The sequence below is a fragment of the Lampris incognitus genome, chromosome 13 (genome assembly GCF_029633865.1).
Source record: "Lampris incognitus isolate fLamInc1 chromosome 13, fLamInc1.hap2, whole genome shotgun sequence".
Classification (NCBI taxonomy): Eukaryota; Metazoa; Chordata; class Actinopteri; order Lampriformes; family Lampridae; genus Lampris; species Lampris incognitus.
Window position 1 is genome coordinate 10,819,202 of NC_079223.1, and position 17,915 is coordinate 10,837,116.

The following is a 17,915-nucleotide window of genomic DNA, read 5'->3' on the forward strand; positions in this document are numbered from 1 at the left end:
TGACAGCTGCTGAAAGGATGCAAAAACGTTGTTAATGTATAAATCTTTGAAGGATTTGACACCTGCATTGGACCAGACAAAAAACACACCATCTACTAGGGAAGGAGAAAATACATGATTAGAAATTAAGTAGGCATTAATAGAGAATAAATATAAACCAAAGTAACGTCTAAACTGAAACTAGATCTTAAAGGATGACTTCACAATTGCATTTTATTTATTTATTTTTATTTTTTGCATATAGACATACAGAGGACGTAATTGGAGCATATGTAAGTGCTTTCAATGATGCCAGGTCAGCAGAGTTTGCCTCAATGTTTAGCCAGGTAGGATGAATATTGAAGCTCTCATATTGTAGCCAGTAATTAAATGATCTAATATTAGCAGCCCAATAGTAAAACAAAGTTTGGTAGAGACAGTCCCCCCTAGTGACTTAGGTCTTTGCAAGTATTGCTTGTGCAGCCGTGGAATTTTATAGTTCCAGATAAATTCTATGAGTAAACTGTCCAATTTCTGGAAAAAGGTCTGAGGGATGAAGAGCAGGATACACTGAAAGAGGTAGGGGAAGCGAGGGAGGACATTCATTTTAATGGAGTTAATCCTTGCAACTACCAATAGGTTAAGCAAAGACCAATGAGCAAAATCGTTGCGAGTTTGTGACAGGAGAGGTGCAAAATTCTCCTTATAAAGGTCTCCATCTTTTGGGGAATACTGACTTCCAGATACACAAACACCTGTCGAGCAATTTTGAACAGTAAATCAGACAATGGGTAATCTCGGGCTGCCTTAATAACAGCAAATAGTTCACTCTTACTAAGGATCAACCCAGATATCAACCCAGATCAACCCAGATATTTTACCCAAGTTTTGAAGTATGTCTAGAGCAGTGGGGATAGACAGAGAAAGATTGGAAAGAAATAAGAGTAGATCATCTGCGTACAAGGAGGCCTTTATTTCTACTCCATTCCTATGTATGTCAGAGCTGATGGGGTTGGTCCTAAGTGCATTTGAGAGGGGTTCGAGTAAGAGGGCAGTCCTGTCTAGTGGATCGATACAAATTAAAATACTCTGAATTTATATTATTAGTTCTGAATGATGCTTGAGGAGACAAATAAAGCAATTTAATCCATGAAGTGAAACTGCCCCCAAAACAAAAATTTTTAAAGAGGAAAAAAAAAGTAATCCCACTCCACTCTGTCGAATGCCTTCTCGGCATCTAACGATATCAAGGCTTCAGGAAGGACAGAGGGAGAACGATTATAAATTGCATTAAACACTTAACTAAGGTTAAAAAATGAGTGCCTATTTTGAATGAACACAATCTGGTCAGGGGAAATTATAGAGGGGAGAGATTCCAACTCCTGTACCGGTAATTTAGATAATTTAAAGTCAACATTTAGAAGACTAATTGGGTGGTATGATGCATAAGACAAGGGGTCTTTGCCTTTTAAGAGTCAAAGAAATGGAGGCTTGGGTTAGTGTCTCTGAGAGGCAGCCTAAGTTAAAAGATTCATTTAAGATCTCAGTAAGAAGGGGAGCCAATTTGTGCCAAAATTTCCTGTAAAAACTGGACAGTAATTCAATTCTTAATAAATCATATTAATAAATCATTTTGTGACACATTGTCTTAGGCAGTTTTGTTGCCTAAATTAATGATGAAATATTTAAGTGACTACTATTTGACTACAAGTTTTGGTTTGATATCATACTTTACATCGCTATACTACTACTTCTACTACTACTTTCGGCTGCTCCCATTAGGGGTTGCCACAGCGGATCATCGGTTTCCATTTCTTCCTGTCCTCTGCATCTTCCTCTGTCACACCAGCCACCTGCATGTCCTCCCTCACCATATCCATAAACCTCCTCTCTGGCCTTCCTCTTTTCCTCTTCCTGGCAGCTCCATATTCAGCATCCTTCTCCCAATATACCCAGCATCTCTCCTCCACACATGTCCAAGCCATCTCAATCTTGCTTCTCTTGCTTTGTCGCCAAACCATCCAACCTGAGCTGTCCCTCTAATATACTCATTCCTAATCCTGTCCTTCTTCATCACTCCCAATGAAAATCTTAGCATCTTCAACTCTGACACCTCCAGCTACGCCTCCTGTGTTTTCGTCAGTGCCATTGTCTCCAAACCATACAACATAGCTGATCTCACAACCATCTTGTAAACCTTCCCTTTAACTCTTGCTGGTACCCTTCTGTCGCAAATCACCCCTGTCACTCTTCTTCACCCACTCCACCCTGCCTGCACTCTCTTTTTCACCTCTCTTCTGCACTCCCCGTTACTTTGGACAGTTGACCCCAACTTTTTAAACTCATCCACCTTCATCACCTCTACTCCTTGTATCCCACCATTCCGCTGTCCTCCCTCTCATTCACACATATGTATTCCATCTTGCTCCTACTGACTTTCATTCCTCTTCTCTCCAGTGCATACCTCCACCTCTCCAGGCTCTCCTCAACCTGCTCCCTACTCTCGCTACAGATCACAATATCATCCGCAAACATCATAGTCCACGGAGACTCCTGCCTGATCTCGTCCATCAACCTGTCCATCACCATTGCAAACACGAAAGGGCTCAGAGCCGATTCCTTGATGTAATCCCACCTCCACCTTGAACCCATCTGTCATTCCCACCACACACCTCACCACTGTCACACTTCCCTCATACATATCCTGCACCACTCCTACATACTTCTCTGCAACTCTCGACTTCCTCATACAATACCACACCTCCTCTCTCGGCACCCTGTAATATGCTTTCTCTAAATCCACAAAGACACAATGTAACTCCTTCTGACCTCCTCTATACTTCTCAATCAACATTCTCAAAGCAAACATCACATCTGTGGTGCACTTTCATGACATGAAACTATACTGCTGCTCGCTAATCATCACCTCTCTTCTTAACCTAGCTTCTATTACTTTCCCATATCTTCATGTTGTGGCTGATCAACTTTATACCTCTGTAGTTGCTACAGTTCTGCACATCACCCGTATTCTTGAAAATTGGTACCAGTATGCTTCTTCTCCACTCCTCAGGTATCCTCTCACTTTCCAAGATTGTGTTAAACAATCTAGTTAAAAACTCCACTGCCATCTCTCCTAAACATCTCAATGCCTCCACAGGTATGTCATCTGGACCAACTGCCTTTCCCCTCTTAATCCTCTTTATAGTTGCAGCTGCCCTCACTTCTTCTTTGCTAATCCACTGTCCTTCCTGATTCACTATCCCCACATCATCCAACATTCTCTCTCTCTCATTTTCTTCATTTATCAGCCCTTCAGAGTACTCCTTCCACCTTCTCAACACACTCTGCTCACTTGTCAGCACATTTCCATCTCTATCCTTGAATGCCCTTACCTGCTGCACATCCTTCCCAGCTTGGTCCCTCTGTCTAGCCAATCGGTACAAGTCCTTTTCTCCTTCCTTTCCTTTACTCCACTTTACATTGCTATACATTCAATGAAATACACCTCAGCTGGATTCTTAAACAGTAGATTTATGCATATGTAAGCAAATATCTTAATAAAATTCCCTGTGGTTATCATGATGACAATTTCATCCATATTGCCCAACCCTATGTGTACATCCATATAGTTCCCTTCTATTTTCCCGAATCACATCTCTGGCATGCTCACCTGTTTAGGTCCCAGAGGATACAGGTGCCATCTTTGCTAACACTGATGAGGATGCTGTAGGGCTTACACACAAATAGGCTGGTGACTTCTGCTGTGTGTCCATACAGGTGGACCTGAGACTCCACTTCCATCTCTGTGGGCTGGAAAGCATTCAAACGCACAAAGGGAGTCAGTTCTCCAAAAGCCAGCATGATATCAGGGATAATGTAGCCAATACCCATAGATACTGGAAGGGTAGAGTTAAGTTGTTGGTGATTTTATCAATCTCTCTTTATGCCTGCTATCACAAGGATGCAATTGAAATTGATGGCTTTTGAGACATTCTCCAGAGATGGAGACGAAGAGAAAGCCTGGTTGTCCATTGATAGAGGCTGATAAAAATCTGAAAGTCTTTCTGATGACTGAACTTGCAGAGCCATAATCCCACTTGTAGGCTCAATAGCATTGTTTCTAGGGCAACTGCGATACATCAATTGAAGCCGCTACTGAAAGGCCCTATGCTTATGTGCTTATGTGAGCTGAGGGGAGATAATGGAAGGTGGGTGGACGTTGTGGAGGCAGCAGGTTGGGGGGGGGTTGCTATGGAAACTCACAGTGGTGCTAGTGAAGCGGTTGCTGTAGGCGGTGATGACTCCACACTTGCTACCTGTGAATAGCTGGCAGCCATCGGGCACCCAGGCACAGCTGGTCACCTAGGAGAGAGGCAGATGGACGAACAGACAAAAGGAATGAGCAGCCCAACACAGATGACTGGGGAATCCTCTAAGCCAAGTGATATACAAAGAGAGATTGCATCCTTTCACGAAAGGGTGCTCTGGATTTGTTTTCCCCAAACACTTCTACCAAGAGAGGTCATATTACATTTTTGCCTGATTACTGTGGTGTTCACTCAGCATGTGCTCGACCGAGCATGTGTGAAACGATGGTGGTGGGGGCGTCAAACTTGAGTTTACCTGGTGAAGCTGTGAACACTGGATGAAGTTGATGGGTGGCTCGCTTTGCTTGCTCTTCAATCTCAACATGTTGTCTGCATAGCCCCAGCTCAAGATGGCAGACCACTGGATGTCTGTGCTGTGCATGCTTCTGACACCTACAGAAGAGAGGATGAACCAATCAGTGGCCCCTGTCTGTGGTCAATAGATCTAGCTCATGTCAGTTGTACCCCACTAATGGACTTCTTACCCTGCTCCTTGCTGTAAATCATCATAAGGCAGAATTTGCGTGACAGCCCACATATGGCTCGTGTTGGGAGAGCGAGCAGTGATCCAAACCTCTCTCCATGGGGCTGGCTGAAGCATACCACCGGATCTGGAGCACTGGGAGATCCTACATATTCACCCCACTTCAAACCTTTGATCCATGGGAGGGGGCTCTGTTGATGGGAGAAAAAGGGAGAATGACGTGGAAGAAAGATAAAATCATGGCTATTGTATTGAGTTAGGGCCACACCACTGTATGGTTCTTGTTCTTCAGAAGCATAAGTTAAAGATGGTCTTGAGTTAATAAGACTTATTAATAATAAAATGGTTGTTGTTTCAGTCCCCAGCAGAAAACATGGTGTATTCCAACTATTAGCTGGTGACTGCAGAGTGGATGCTATACTTCAATAATGCCAATCAACGATGCTAATGTATCATTTTGCAAGGCACTGAAATCTAACTACGTAAGTATTGCTACTCAGCAAAAGTATTCTAACATCGCTAATCAAATATGTATATGGGTGTCTATATGTTTCTCTACAAAGACTATGCAAGAAGACACCTTAATGTCATGTTACATAAGCTGGCCAAAACAGTAATCTTTAAAGATGAATGAGGAGACTTCCTCCCACCACCACCTCCTACCGGATAGACTATTTCCTTGGTCTGTTCTCTGTTTTCCCTAAATGCAAGCTGCACTAGGAGACCCATAGCTGCAGGCAGCTCCCCCTCCATCATGAGCCTGGGGCCAGCCCTGCTTATGTGGGATCCATTGAACAGCTGCCTGGGAGTCTGTCCATATGTTTTGATCATGGTCTCTAAGGCTCGCCGCTGCACCGGGTCCTCTACAGCTGAGACGTCCATGCCAAAATAGGTCTGGGGAAGGGAACAAGAACAGTGAAGTCACTAACGAAAGGCAACTACAAAAAAACATTATCTCTAATTTTACAATAGTCAATAGAGTTCAACAGCCCCTTACAGCTGGGTGGAAGACATTGATGGCCTGGACAGCAGCTTTGCCTTTCTGCTTAAGCCCAAACACCAGGTCAATCCACTGGCAGAGTGTCTGGGAGACCTGGTCCGACTCCAGTGCCTGCCGATGGATCAGGATAAAGAGACGTGGGTCATTCCGGGCCCATGGGGGTAGGTTTACATGATTGACCCGCTCGCTGTTCTGACGCACCCCAAAGTCAAAGCCTGTGGAGATAACGAAAGTCGTACTTGTTTCAAATTGGCAATGTAAATTCAAATGACTGCAAAGAGGAATGAAAGATCATGGAAAATATTTAGGAGTGCCATTTCCTACCCTCTCTGTTGACCAGGAATTCTGGGAGGTAGAAGAACTCTGGAATGAGTTCTTTGACATCAGTCATGGACTCATAGGAGGAGAGGCGCCATGTGGTGTTCATGGAGTGAAAGGTCCGGTCCGGGATATCAAAGCTCTGGTCTGATTAAGGCCAAACACAATCCAATTACAGATTCATCTCTGATTGAAAAGATCCACACATAATTATAATCACTTGAAAGGAGGGGACACTTGAGCGGATCAGATGAGAGACAGAGGAGGGAAACATTAAATGACAAGAGGGGGAGCGATAAATGATAAGAGGAAGGGTGAGGCTATGGTCAGAGACAAAAAAAAAAGATCTATGATATGAATACATGAGAGAGTAGTACAAAAAGGGTAATATCCTTTCATGGCTCATGCATATGATGCAGTGAAGCCACAGCAATTCAATCTGAGATAAGGATGTTCCTCCATTAGGCACACGATGGTAAAAGCTTTTCACATCAAGGGCTCCAAAATGGAGCAGGCCAACATAATGCAATCAGGTGGCAGAGTAGCTAAAAGCTTTTTAAGATAAACAACAATCATCTGTTGTTGAAGAGATATGGATTTTCTGGCAATCAACATTTAAGGCATTTGTGAAGCCTATACATTGTCTATGTAGAACGTGTGTATTTGTCTCTGACTCAAAAAAGATGTAATATTTACATCTTCTCATTAAACAGATGTTTATATCTAAAACATATTACAAAAAGAGTCCCACATTACCCCTAATGGCTCCCCATTCAAGATAACTGCCCATTGTGTTGCCTACAATGCCTGGCTGAGCCAGAGGTAACACCAAGGCTGGAACTGTGGACCTCAACGTTCGGACGCAAGTAGAGCTCAAACGATACAGATTATTAAGACCAATACCACTGTCGATATTTGAGGATTTAAAATTCGATAATGATATCAGCTGACACTTTTTTTTCCCTTCAGAAACACATAAAGATTTTCCCTAACATTTATGTGTACTTATTTGAGTCCTCACCAAGATAACATGACATAAGGCAAACTTGCTTTAATGTCATAAATAGTACTTTGAAGAAAAGTACAACGAAATAAGTTAAATTTTTGATGCAGTAAACTGATACAGTCACCTAGAGTAAACTCCGCTGTTGAATGCATCTAATACTACATAACTGCAATGAGGACTTGCGACTGCGATTTCATGCTACACTTTTGAAACAGAAGCTAGATAACTTTGGCTACTAAGCCATGTTAGATACTTGTTCAGCTCATGCTTATTGGTGTGCCCCCTCTGATTTAATAATTTCCAATGCACCGACTAACTACAGAAATGTGAGTCGCAGATAAATTTACCATTGCTTCATTTAGGCATGGTAGCGGTCTTGCACTGATAAACATGGCATTAGCTAGCTTTGTGGCTAACCTAATTTAGCAATGGACAGCGTTATAAGCTGCTGCAAGCGATGTTGCCAGAGAATTTTTAGAAGTGACACAGAAGAAATGATAGGACCGTTGTGTGTTTAGTCGCTAGAACTACCACAGTTTCATAAATAAACCTACAATCAAGTTTGTCAACAGTGTAGCCTACACCACTCAACCACCATAACGTTAAACGTATTTTTGATGTTTGGCTGACGGTACTGGCTTTTATGTTACTGCAGCAAAACCAGGCATGGCTGACATGAATGTTGTCAGGCTTATTTGGGCTAAGAGGAGAACTGATGGGCGATATTTATTATTATTTAAGTAATGTATTGCACATGATAATTATCAACTTAGCATGAACACAGATGATCTCCGTCATGGGCTACTATGCACCATGGTGAAGTTAGTTTTAAGTTGGATATTCAACAGACGTTCACTCCAGATCCAGCGGTGTCTTCTTACTCAGTTTTACCCAGTGTTGGCAGGCGGTTAGATTACCTCCTAGCGCTCACTCTTAACCACAGGGCAAGTTGCTGGATCCTTAGTGGATGTCTGTCAAATATCAGCTTAAAACTAACTTCACCGTGTTCTGCTCCGCTCGAATCTGCTTGGGTCAGCTGATTGTTGTGATTTGCGGTGTTCCAAACACGTGTGTTGCCAACAGTGGAACTGCAAACTATGCAGCGACAATCTTCCATCTCTCCATTTCTTTTTTATTGTCCTTTATCGGCAGTTATAATCACGATACCCAATTATCTGCAGCTAGCTCATATCAGCTGATAATATCAGTCGGGCTTTAGACGCTAGCATATTAGTCCACTGCGCCACAAGAACCTTGGTTAGGGGTTTTGTTCTTTGTTTTTGCTTGACATAAGAAGGTCTTTGCAACTCACCCTGGTAGGCCAGGAACATCTTAGTGAAGGGTGGCATTCGGACTAGGAAGTGCAGCACGGTGCCACTGTTTGAGTAGTGAGAGCCGTAGTGGTAGGGCTGAACAGGAGGCATGGGGTCATCTTCACGAATACCTTTCTTGTACTCCTCCTCCAGGTACTGCAGGACCAGCAGAGCAATCAGTGTCTAATAACTAATATACATACACCAATACAGGCAGGACGTACAGCAGGTCATACATACCTTGTAGTTGTCAACATAGCGATCTTCTTTTTCTTTTGACTGGACTGCAATGGGTTTGCTCAAGTTTCTGTATGACAACGTGGAAAAAAAACAAAACAGTATATCAGCAATGATGTTCTCTGGAGTTAAATGACAGTAGGTTTGAGTCCCCATTCATGAGCCTCAACTCCGGAGAGGATCTATTTGTCATCTATATTGCATCCAGTTGATCAAAATATATAACAGACTATATGTATGCTAACTACAACTTACCTGATCTCTAAAGACAGTCTTAAAAACTTCTGTCAAAATTTAGAACAACACACTCAATCCCAACCTTTAAAAACTGTGTAATCAAAATAAACAAAATCAATTTTGCCCGAAATTTCAGATGGAATTAAATTAAAGAAAAAAAAAATCATCTTTTTCAAGCTTGTAACAAAGCTCTTCATTGAGAGAATGAATTTGGAGGTAAATGCCTGAACATGCACAAATTGTGCTTATGTATTATGTGCCAAATGGAAACTAAGAGAATTATGATGTCATCATTATAAGATCAAATTTCAAACACCCTTTAAAACACATCCCTATTCATAGCAGAGGTTACATCCAACACCAACCTATAGATGCTGGGGTCCTGCAGATCTAGCGTCTCACTGGTGTAGTCTCGTAAGATAAAGGGGAATACTGGATACTGCATGAGGTCATTGAAGGAGCGGCCAGCATGCTTGTTGAGGTGTGTGAGATACTCAAAGTTGGAGATCTGTCCTGAGCCCCACAACTGTGTGAGCGCAGTGATGTTGCCATGCTCAAGTAGGTTGGGTAGGTCAGAGGTCAGGATGTTGTGGTACACGTCATCACGAAACTGAAACAAGCACACAAAAATTATTACCTCACATCCATTACAATAATCCCAATTTAAGAAGAATTTGAAAGGAGCACTGCTAACTCCTCAGCAGTTTGCGGTTTGGATAATGGATGGATGGACTTCTAACCCCAAAATGTTACGTAAATGCACTGGGACAGTGGTTTTCCAATCAAGTCCTCAAATACCACCTGTACTGCTGGTTTTATATACTGGCAGGTAGTTAATTCACCTGTTGTTCCAGGTCTAAATCTGAACCTTCCAACCTCCCTGATTGGAGGCTTGAATATCTGAAACAACAGGTGAGTGGACTACCTGGCAGAATAGAAAACCAGCAAAGCTGTGAGTCCCGAGAAGAAGTAATTTGAAAATCGCTGCTCCATTAGTCAATAAAAATCAAAACTTAATTTATATAGTGCTTTTTGTACATAAAAATCTAATATGGTACACTGTTAAAATGCTCTAGGAATCATCCAACATCTACACCTGCTTAATTCAAGCGGGACACCCAGACACAGCTCATCATCAGAAATGCCAAAACAAGTTTTTTAGGTGTTAACTGATATTTGAGGTAGCAGACAAATAATTAGAATAATATAGCATCAACTCCACAAATAAGTGCATCTGTTGAAATGCTGTTGATTCAGGCACACTAAATCACTTTTCTCTTCTTTTTTTGGGACTGAAAATCAAAAGTAGATGAACATCATTTGATGTTTCGTAATGTCCTACTTTATTACGACTCTATGTGCTAAATCAGATTTTAAAACGGTCACCACCCCCGGCATAAATACATTTCACAGAGGGTGTGGCCCTATCCAATTTCCTCTGCCGGTTGTTTCCCAGTTTTACTCCAGAGTGAGATCATTTTTGTTGGAGCTGGAAGTACAAGTTTTTCTACACTTCGTCTATATAATGAAGTGAGGTGGGCGGAGAGGGAATACAACTTGGGGTTTCATCACCCTTTAAACCTTTAAATATGCAGGATAGTGTTTTGCTGAGCAGGCTCTGTCAATAGTGCTTGGATTCTACATTCATGTGGTTACACAAATTACATCCAATATATGCAAATTTTACTACCTTTGGGTGCTGGAGAATTTTATTCACTTGCTAAAAGGCAACTTGATGGGATCTGAGGTGGGGGACAATGATGCTTTGCTTTCCTGCTCATTTCCCCCCTCCCCCCACCGGATTTTCCCCTCCTTTTCAGCCCAATTGTATCCAGTCAATTACCACACTCTTCCAAGCCATCCCGATCTCTGCTCCATCCCCTCTGCTGATCCGGGGAGGGCTGCAGACTACCACATGCCTCCTCTGATACATGTTGAGTTGCCAGCCACTTCTTTTCACCCGACAGTGAGGTGTTTCGCCAGGTGGGCGTAGTGCATGGGAGGATCAAGCTATCCCCCCCCAGTTCTCCCTCCCCCCTGAACAGGCATCCCAACCGACCAGAGGAGGTGCTAGTGCAGCGACCAGGACACATACCCACATCTAGCTTCCTACCTGCAGACATGGCCAATTGTGTCTGTAGGGACATCCAACCAAGCCAGAGGTAACACAGGGATTTGGACCAGTGATCCTCATGTTGGTAGGCAATGGAATAGACCACCATGCCACCCAGACGCCCTTCCTGCTCAAATTTTGGTGGTTTGCCCGACCGGCTTCTTTTTCACAAGGGTACTGAGCATGTGTTTGCACCTTACCTTAGTGTTGTCAAAGGCCAACAGAAGGGTCCTGCCATTCGTGAGGAAGATCTCCACAGCGTTGTCTCTCAGCTGCCACCACCGCTTATGGACCTCTTTGATCTCCTCATATGTCCAGGAGAAAGAGGCTGCCTCGGTCTCTCCATGAAGGCTCTGTCCAAATATATACAGTAAACATAACCCACATTGAGGATCTAGGCAGACTCGACTAAAGCTGCATTGTCCTCCTGGCAATGATGTGAAAGTAGTAAGCCATAGATAGCCCCCCAGCTTTACCTGGCTGTCATGAGCATCAGCAGCATTGTCCTCAACAAAGTACATCCCAGTCTTTCCTGTGACACATAAAAGGTAAACAAGGTAAAATATACATCCCTCAATGAATGACTAGCAAACATGAGAGGGACAGAGATACTCTCCGATAAACAACAGTGTGCATCATTCTTCCTGCATTGTGACTTGTTGCTGCCGTAGTGAGTATATTATGCATGAAGCAACTGTGGGTGTGGGCAGTGAGTTACCCAGAAGCAGTTCTCCTGCTGTCTCTCTGGACGGGGCAACACTCATGCATCGTCTGGTGAACCTGAGGGAGAAAAATAGACAACTTTTCATGCAGGAGAGACACATGGCTCAAGCTTAGACATCTCTCAGTGCAATATTAATAGAGAAGACACAGATTTGCACTGGTGCCTCTATCCTTGTTTGTTGAGAGGATGATGTCGTCAGGAAGACAGACGGAGGTGTAGGGAATTTTACCTGATGGGCTCACTAGTGGCCTTGTCTTTCACCGTGGAGGAGAAGGAGGAGTGAGTCTTATCCTCAAACAGGAATGACAATGGTGTCTTCACTGTGTCTGCACAAGCCAGAGTACAGATTCATAATGCTGACAGAACCAGACAGAGAGCAAGAGTAACAAACAGCACATCAAAAAAAACAACATTTTGTTTGCCTTCAGCCTTGCGTCTGTCCTTGAGCAGGTATTTGTTGGGGATGGTGAGGTAACACCTCTGCAGCCGCCGGCGCTCGCGGTTTGGCCCCTCTGTGGGGTCCAGCTGCCAGGACGTGGGGTAGGATGTCTGGTCATACCATACAGCACTGCAGCATAGCAGTACAGCACATATGAAGAAATGTTTTCAATACAAAACTAACCGAATATCAACCAATAATAATAATAAAATAAAAAAAATATACTGCAATGCTGACTATTGTGATTACAAACTGCATAAAGATGCTCCTCGGAGAGAAAGCTTTCCATGCTCACCGGTCATGTGTGAGTTGCTGCACAAGTTCCTGCCAGTGGCGACTGGCGCTCAGGTCGATCTTGTAAAGCCCTCTGATGTGCTGAATGACTTTCTTTCTCTCCATGCCTTGCCGCAGGGACACATTCTGGGTGATATCTGCTGCAATCTTGGAAATGTCTTTAGATTTCCCCTCCAGCCTCTGGATCAGACTGCAAAAGAATAGCACAGAAGCAGCGAGCTTAAGAAGGTGGACCAAAGACTCGGTTCTTACCAGCACTTAGATGGCGTTTTAATTGCAAACCAAAACTGACTGAAACAAGTTGGTACTCACCCCCTCTGGGTATTGGACATTTTCTTTTCCCATGCCACTTTACTTGTTTTCTCCTCAGCCTCGTATTTGAATTTTTCCTAAAGGACCATAACCAAAACAGTACAACCAAAAGTTACATCTACTCATTTAGTAAATGCATTTATCCATAGCCCATTACAAGAGAGTCAGTGATTAGCAAATAAACGCATGTGTTACCACCACCCATTAAAGAGCACCAAATAGGAGTCACATCATAGCCAAGAAAGCATGTCTTTTCCAAGTGCAAATGGTATAAGTGCACCTAAGCGCATCAGTAAAAAGTGACAGGAGAGTCAAATTGCAAAGTAGCTCAACAATGCCACATATCAGTATCACAGACATATCTAAGTCATGAGTGTGTATATATATCATCATGTCAAGTGCAGGTAGTAGGAGTAGTGACAGTAGACACCAGTAATAGTAGTAAGGGACTTGTATTGGCTATACAATTCCATAAATCAGTTTTAGAGTAAATTACATTTAATTAAGTTTCCTTTATTAATCCCCTTGGGAAAATTCGTTACTGCAAATTAACTCATCCTAGCTGGGATCTGTGTAGCTAGGAGCAGTGGGCTGCCGCCTTCATGCTGCGCCCAGGGACCAACTCCAGTTCTTTTCCCATTGCCTTGGTTAGGGGCACAGACCGGAGTATAAACCCTAACTTACATGTTTCTTTTTGATGGTGGGGGAAACTGGAGCACCCGGAGAAAACCCATTGCAGACACGGGGAGAACATGCAAACTCCACACAGAGGATGACCAGGGATGACCCCCAAGGTTGGACAACCCCGGGGTTTGAACCCAGGACCTTTTTGCTGTGAGGTGCAGTGTTGTAGTACTCGAGTCCAGGACTCGGACTCGAGTCCGACTCGAGTCCTGATTGTCATGACTCGTGACTCGACTTGGACTTGAGCACTGATGACTCGGACTTGGACTCGGACTCGCGAATTTACTGCATTCGGACTCGGAAGTTGGAGACCCGGACTCTGACTTTTTAATTGATAAAGACTGTTTTTGTTAGATTTTTTTTAAATAATAGGCCCTGTTAAAATATATTGATAGCTATATTAATACTGTAACATTATTCAATTTCGTGTAAGGGCAGGCACGTGTGTTCCACCTACATGCGGATTCACGTGGCGTGCATACCGTCATGTTCAGTAGCGCGAAGATGCCTAAAGAGACGCCCCGAATTGTGCGCTTTGCTTACACAGATTTTACAACAAATTCCAGCAAGATCACTGCTAGATGTTCGATATGTAAACGAACTATTGAGGAGAAGACCGGCACAACCTCAAACTTCAACAGACATCTGTCAAGGATGCACCCAGAAAAGTAAGTGATATGCAGTCAGTTGATGATATGGTTGGTGATCAGTTACCGTTAGCTAGCTAGCTATCTAGCTACGGTAACAATAGCCTCTGAAGTAACTCAACCACTGGTCCAAGATGTTGGGTTAGGTCGTGTGGCGGGTATATCATATCACTAGAACCAAGTGAGATTGTATAGGTAAGTTAAGTAACGTTACTGTTAGAATGCTAATGCAGCATTGCACAGAAAAGTCACAGTACGGTTCGCTTTCGGTACGAGCGTGCCATCGATCTCACTAATGATGAGTTGGTAAGTAACACGCAGCGTCTTCGTGTTATAGGGAGATTAAAACTGATTTTTCTTATTTATCATTTAGCTAATTACCAAGTAGCATACACTTAACGGAAAAAACACACCACTCTGAACTACCGTGTTAGCATTAATCTTAACTAGCAATAACAAATCCGCACATTGCAGATCTCCGCCATGAATATTCTCCAAGTGCGGAGAAGGAAGAAGTCTAGCCTATATGCATCCACAAATAATGTTGATAAAATGTGCACAACTTTACAATGCAAATAAAAATAATTCTAGGCTATTACTCGCTAAATGGACTAATTGAAGAAAGCTAATGTGGATGCCGCCACTGGTTTTCTTGAGAGCTGGAGACGGTACAAGATTTGACGGATGTGGCATTCCCCCCCCCCCGCCCCCCCCCCCGATGTACCGAAAACTACCGAACCGTATCGTGATTGGTGACACCGCATAGGCTACTGTAAATATGGGGATATTTTTCTTTGCATATATACAGCATTGGGTGTGCCAAATTCTAAAAATAGACACGCGCGACGTAGCTTTTGAACAGTACTATGAACTGGCTCTGTCTTCTAACAAAATCACACCCTCCCTGACCCATACAGAATAAACATACAGACTCACGGAGGATAGAGAGTTAAAGCTCAGCTAGGTAGCATGTAACATACTTAAATCAATAATTAAATGACTGGGTTTTGCTAATTAATCCCTGTCCTGTTAGTCTCATAAATTATGTATCTTTTCTCATACTTTTCATTTATCCAGCTAGTTTACATTAGTTAATCTACTAATATGGTAATGTTAGTTATATAGATAACAAAATATGTAACTTAACTGGTTATGGTTCAAACCACTATGTGTATAATGTGTAACATTGTATTTTTATTGCATATTGTTATAGCTATAACGTTACACATTTTTTGCTGTGAGAAAGATTACTTGAAACAGTTTGGCATCAGCAAGCTAAAGTGTGTATCCTATCTTCCCCTAGGTTCCAAGAATACCGTGCCTCCACTGCTTCAGATGTGATGCCAGCTGCTCCAGGTCAGAAGACTATCACATCATTTTTAAATGATGGACAGCAAAGGATGTACGACCTCAAACATCCACGTCAGAAGGCAATAAGTGATGCCCTTGTAAAAGATCTAATCATTAAGTGCTGCTTGCCACTCTCCATCGTTGACAACGAGGACTTCAAGCACTTCCTGCATGTCCTGGACCCTCAGTACCGGCCCATAGCAAGATCCACAATTTCCTCTGTGACCATTCCAGGAATGGTGGAAGTCAAGAAAGAACAGATAAAGAACCAGCTGGCAGAAGCATCGAGTGTTGCTGTTACCACAGACATTTGGAGTGATCGAAAGATGCAGTCATTCCTTGGAGTGACAGCACACACAGTGGCAATGGATAAAAAAAACAGGAACTCAGCCTTCAGTCATATCTTCTTTCCTGCAAAAGAGTGCATGGGAAACACTCAGGAGAGAAGATTGCAATGATGTTTGAATGCTGTGCTGAAGAATACCTGATTAAGGAATAGATCAACTTTGTCATAACTGACAATGCATCCAACATGAGAAAAGCTTTCCAGGCCAGCTTTCCCCTAGAGGATCCTTGTGATGCTGAAGCTCATGATCCCAGCACATTTGAGGACGATGATGAAATATGGCAAGACCTGATGCCAGAAGATCAACAGACAGTCAATGACACTTTGGCTGAGAACTGTAAGATGCAGAGACTATCATGCTTCACACATTCACTGCAGTTGGTCATAAAAGATGGTCTGAAAGACACCAGTGGGCTGTCAAGCACCCTAGCAAAGCTATCCCGTGCAGCCAACCTCCTCCACAGTGGCACCTCGTTTAAAGACTGCTTTGAAGCGTGTTCTGGTGATGCAACAATTCCAACAGCGAATGCCACACGATGGAATTCCACTCTGAAGCAGGTGAAGGCTTATGTGCATTTAGACATGCAAAAGCTGTCCAGTGTGTTGGAATCAGTGGGGCACAAAAGCCTTATCTTATCCCCGCGAGAGTATGCTCAGCTTAAAGAACTGATCGAAGTTCTTGATCCGTTCTTAGAGGCAACCAACCTAACTCAGGGTGAGACTACTGTCACCGTCAGTGTGATTGTGCCCTGTGTCCTCACTCTGCGCTGTTACCTGCAGGAAATAAGAGGAAAAGCCAGATACTGTGGGCCTCTGGTGAGATCTGGAGAGCTCCTTGAAAACAAGGTTTGCAGAGGTTTTCAGTGCAGTCAAGATACCAGGATGTGAGCCGGCTGAAGGAAGAGGCCCCACCAAATTTCCTTTCACCAATGCCTACTTCATAGCATCTGTGTTGGACCCAGCATTTGGCTTCCAGCGGCTAGAACATGATGTGCAGCTGGACAGTGACGTCAAAGATGTGCTGAAGACTGAGATCAAAGGTGAGAAATGTTTTGATTAACGTTAGTTAAGTGATTAACTATTTGATTGTTGTGATGTTTATATCATTGAAGGTGTTACAATAAAGCACATAGGCGTGTCATTTGTCATGTAGGCCTAGTCAATAACATATTTGTAATGAGTCCCCCATGCCCCCTCTCATTTCAGAGTATATAAAGGCAGAGGGTGACAAGCAAGCGGTATCAACAGCAGATGCAGCGGAAGCAACAGGACCAGGGGAAGGTGAACTTTCAGAGTCTCCTCCTGAGAAGCAGTTGAGAATGTTCTCCCACTATAGGAGGACTCCCTCCTCCACCGAGAAGAAGCCGTCTGGCCAGGCTCAGTTGACTGCATACCTCAACTTGATCGCTGAGCAGGACTCTGACTCAGTCCCGTGCCTCAGGTTTTGGCAGCAAAACAAATCCAAATTCCCTACCCTCTATCAGATTGCCACACAGGTATTCTCTATCCCTACCTCCAGTGCGCCCATTGAAAGGGTATTTAGTCATGGAGGCATTTTGATGAGGCCTCACCGTGCAAGGTTGAGTAGTTCCATGCTGTCAGATCTTATGTTTTTGAAATGCAACGTGTATGCTTAAAACTAGTGCCACCAGCCTTTTGTTCCTAACTATTCCTGAGAGACAATGTCTTTTGACTAGTTTTTATGAATGTATTGTATGCTGTGGAACTTACTTCTGTATACTGTTTCCACCATTTGCTAATAGCATACTATTCACAGCTATCAAATGTGTTTTGAAGCACATCCAGTGTTCAGAATGTCAAAGAAATTCAGACTGTTCTAAAAATGTGTGTGTGCGCGCATGCTTGCGCGTGCATGTGTGCGAGTGTGTGGGTGTGCATTTGTTTGGCTATCGTGTCACAAAGTAAATAAACTCCCTTTGAAATGGTGACAGCTGTGTCATTTTTGTTTAATGTAGACCTTTTTTATTTGTATGTCAGATCTTTGACTGTGCCCGAGTGGATCACTGGAGCCATCTTGGAACTCGACTCAGACTCAACTTTGATG

The 17,915-nt window shown here is 43.2% G+C and overlaps 2 protein-coding genes across 4 annotated transcripts in view; one reads left to right on the top strand and one right to left on the bottom strand.

Moving 5' to 3' along the window:
• The window catches only part of lyst (lysosomal trafficking regulator), a 106,747-nt gene that overhangs the window by 4,788 nt on the left and 84,044 nt on the right, over nt 1–17,915 (bottom strand). For all 3 annotated transcript variants that reach the window (XM_056291395.1, XM_056291393.1, XM_056291394.1), the window contains 17 exons: nt 12,824–12,900; nt 12,513–12,701; nt 12,201–12,346; nt 12,008–12,104; nt 11,773–11,834; nt 11,531–11,586; nt 11,255–11,407; nt 9,307–9,551; nt 8,708–8,774; nt 8,467–8,623; nt 6,155–6,295; nt 5,828–6,045; nt 5,494–5,724; nt 4,832–5,021; nt 4,603–4,739; nt 4,243–4,341; nt 3,650–3,789 (listed from right to left, as the gene is read on the bottom strand). In XM_056291395.1, coding sequence (XP_056147370.1) covers nt 3,650–3,789; nt 4,243–4,341; nt 4,603–4,739; nt 4,832–5,021; nt 5,494–5,724; nt 5,828–6,045; nt 6,155–6,295; nt 8,467–8,623; nt 8,708–8,774; nt 9,307–9,551; nt 11,255–11,407; nt 11,531–11,586; nt 11,773–11,834; nt 12,008–12,104; nt 12,201–12,346; nt 12,513–12,701; nt 12,824–12,900 — 2,405 coding nt within the window. The remainder of the gene's footprint in view (nt 1–3,649; nt 3,790–4,242; nt 4,342–4,602; nt 4,740–4,831; nt 5,022–5,493; nt 5,725–5,827; nt 6,046–6,154; nt 6,296–8,466; nt 8,624–8,707; nt 8,775–9,306; nt 9,552–11,254; nt 11,408–11,530; nt 11,587–11,772; nt 11,835–12,007; nt 12,105–12,200; nt 12,347–12,512; nt 12,702–12,823; nt 12,901–17,915) is intronic.
• LOC130122467 (uncharacterized) lies at nt 15,864–17,792 on the top strand. The gene is made up of 2 exons (XM_056291396.1): nt 15,864–16,890; nt 17,057–17,792. The coding sequence occupies exon 1, from the start codon at nt 16,037–16,039 to the stop codon at nt 16,736–16,738; it is 702 nt and encodes a 233-aa protein (XP_056147371.1). The 5' UTR covers nt 15,864–16,036; the 3' UTR covers nt 16,739–16,890; nt 17,057–17,792.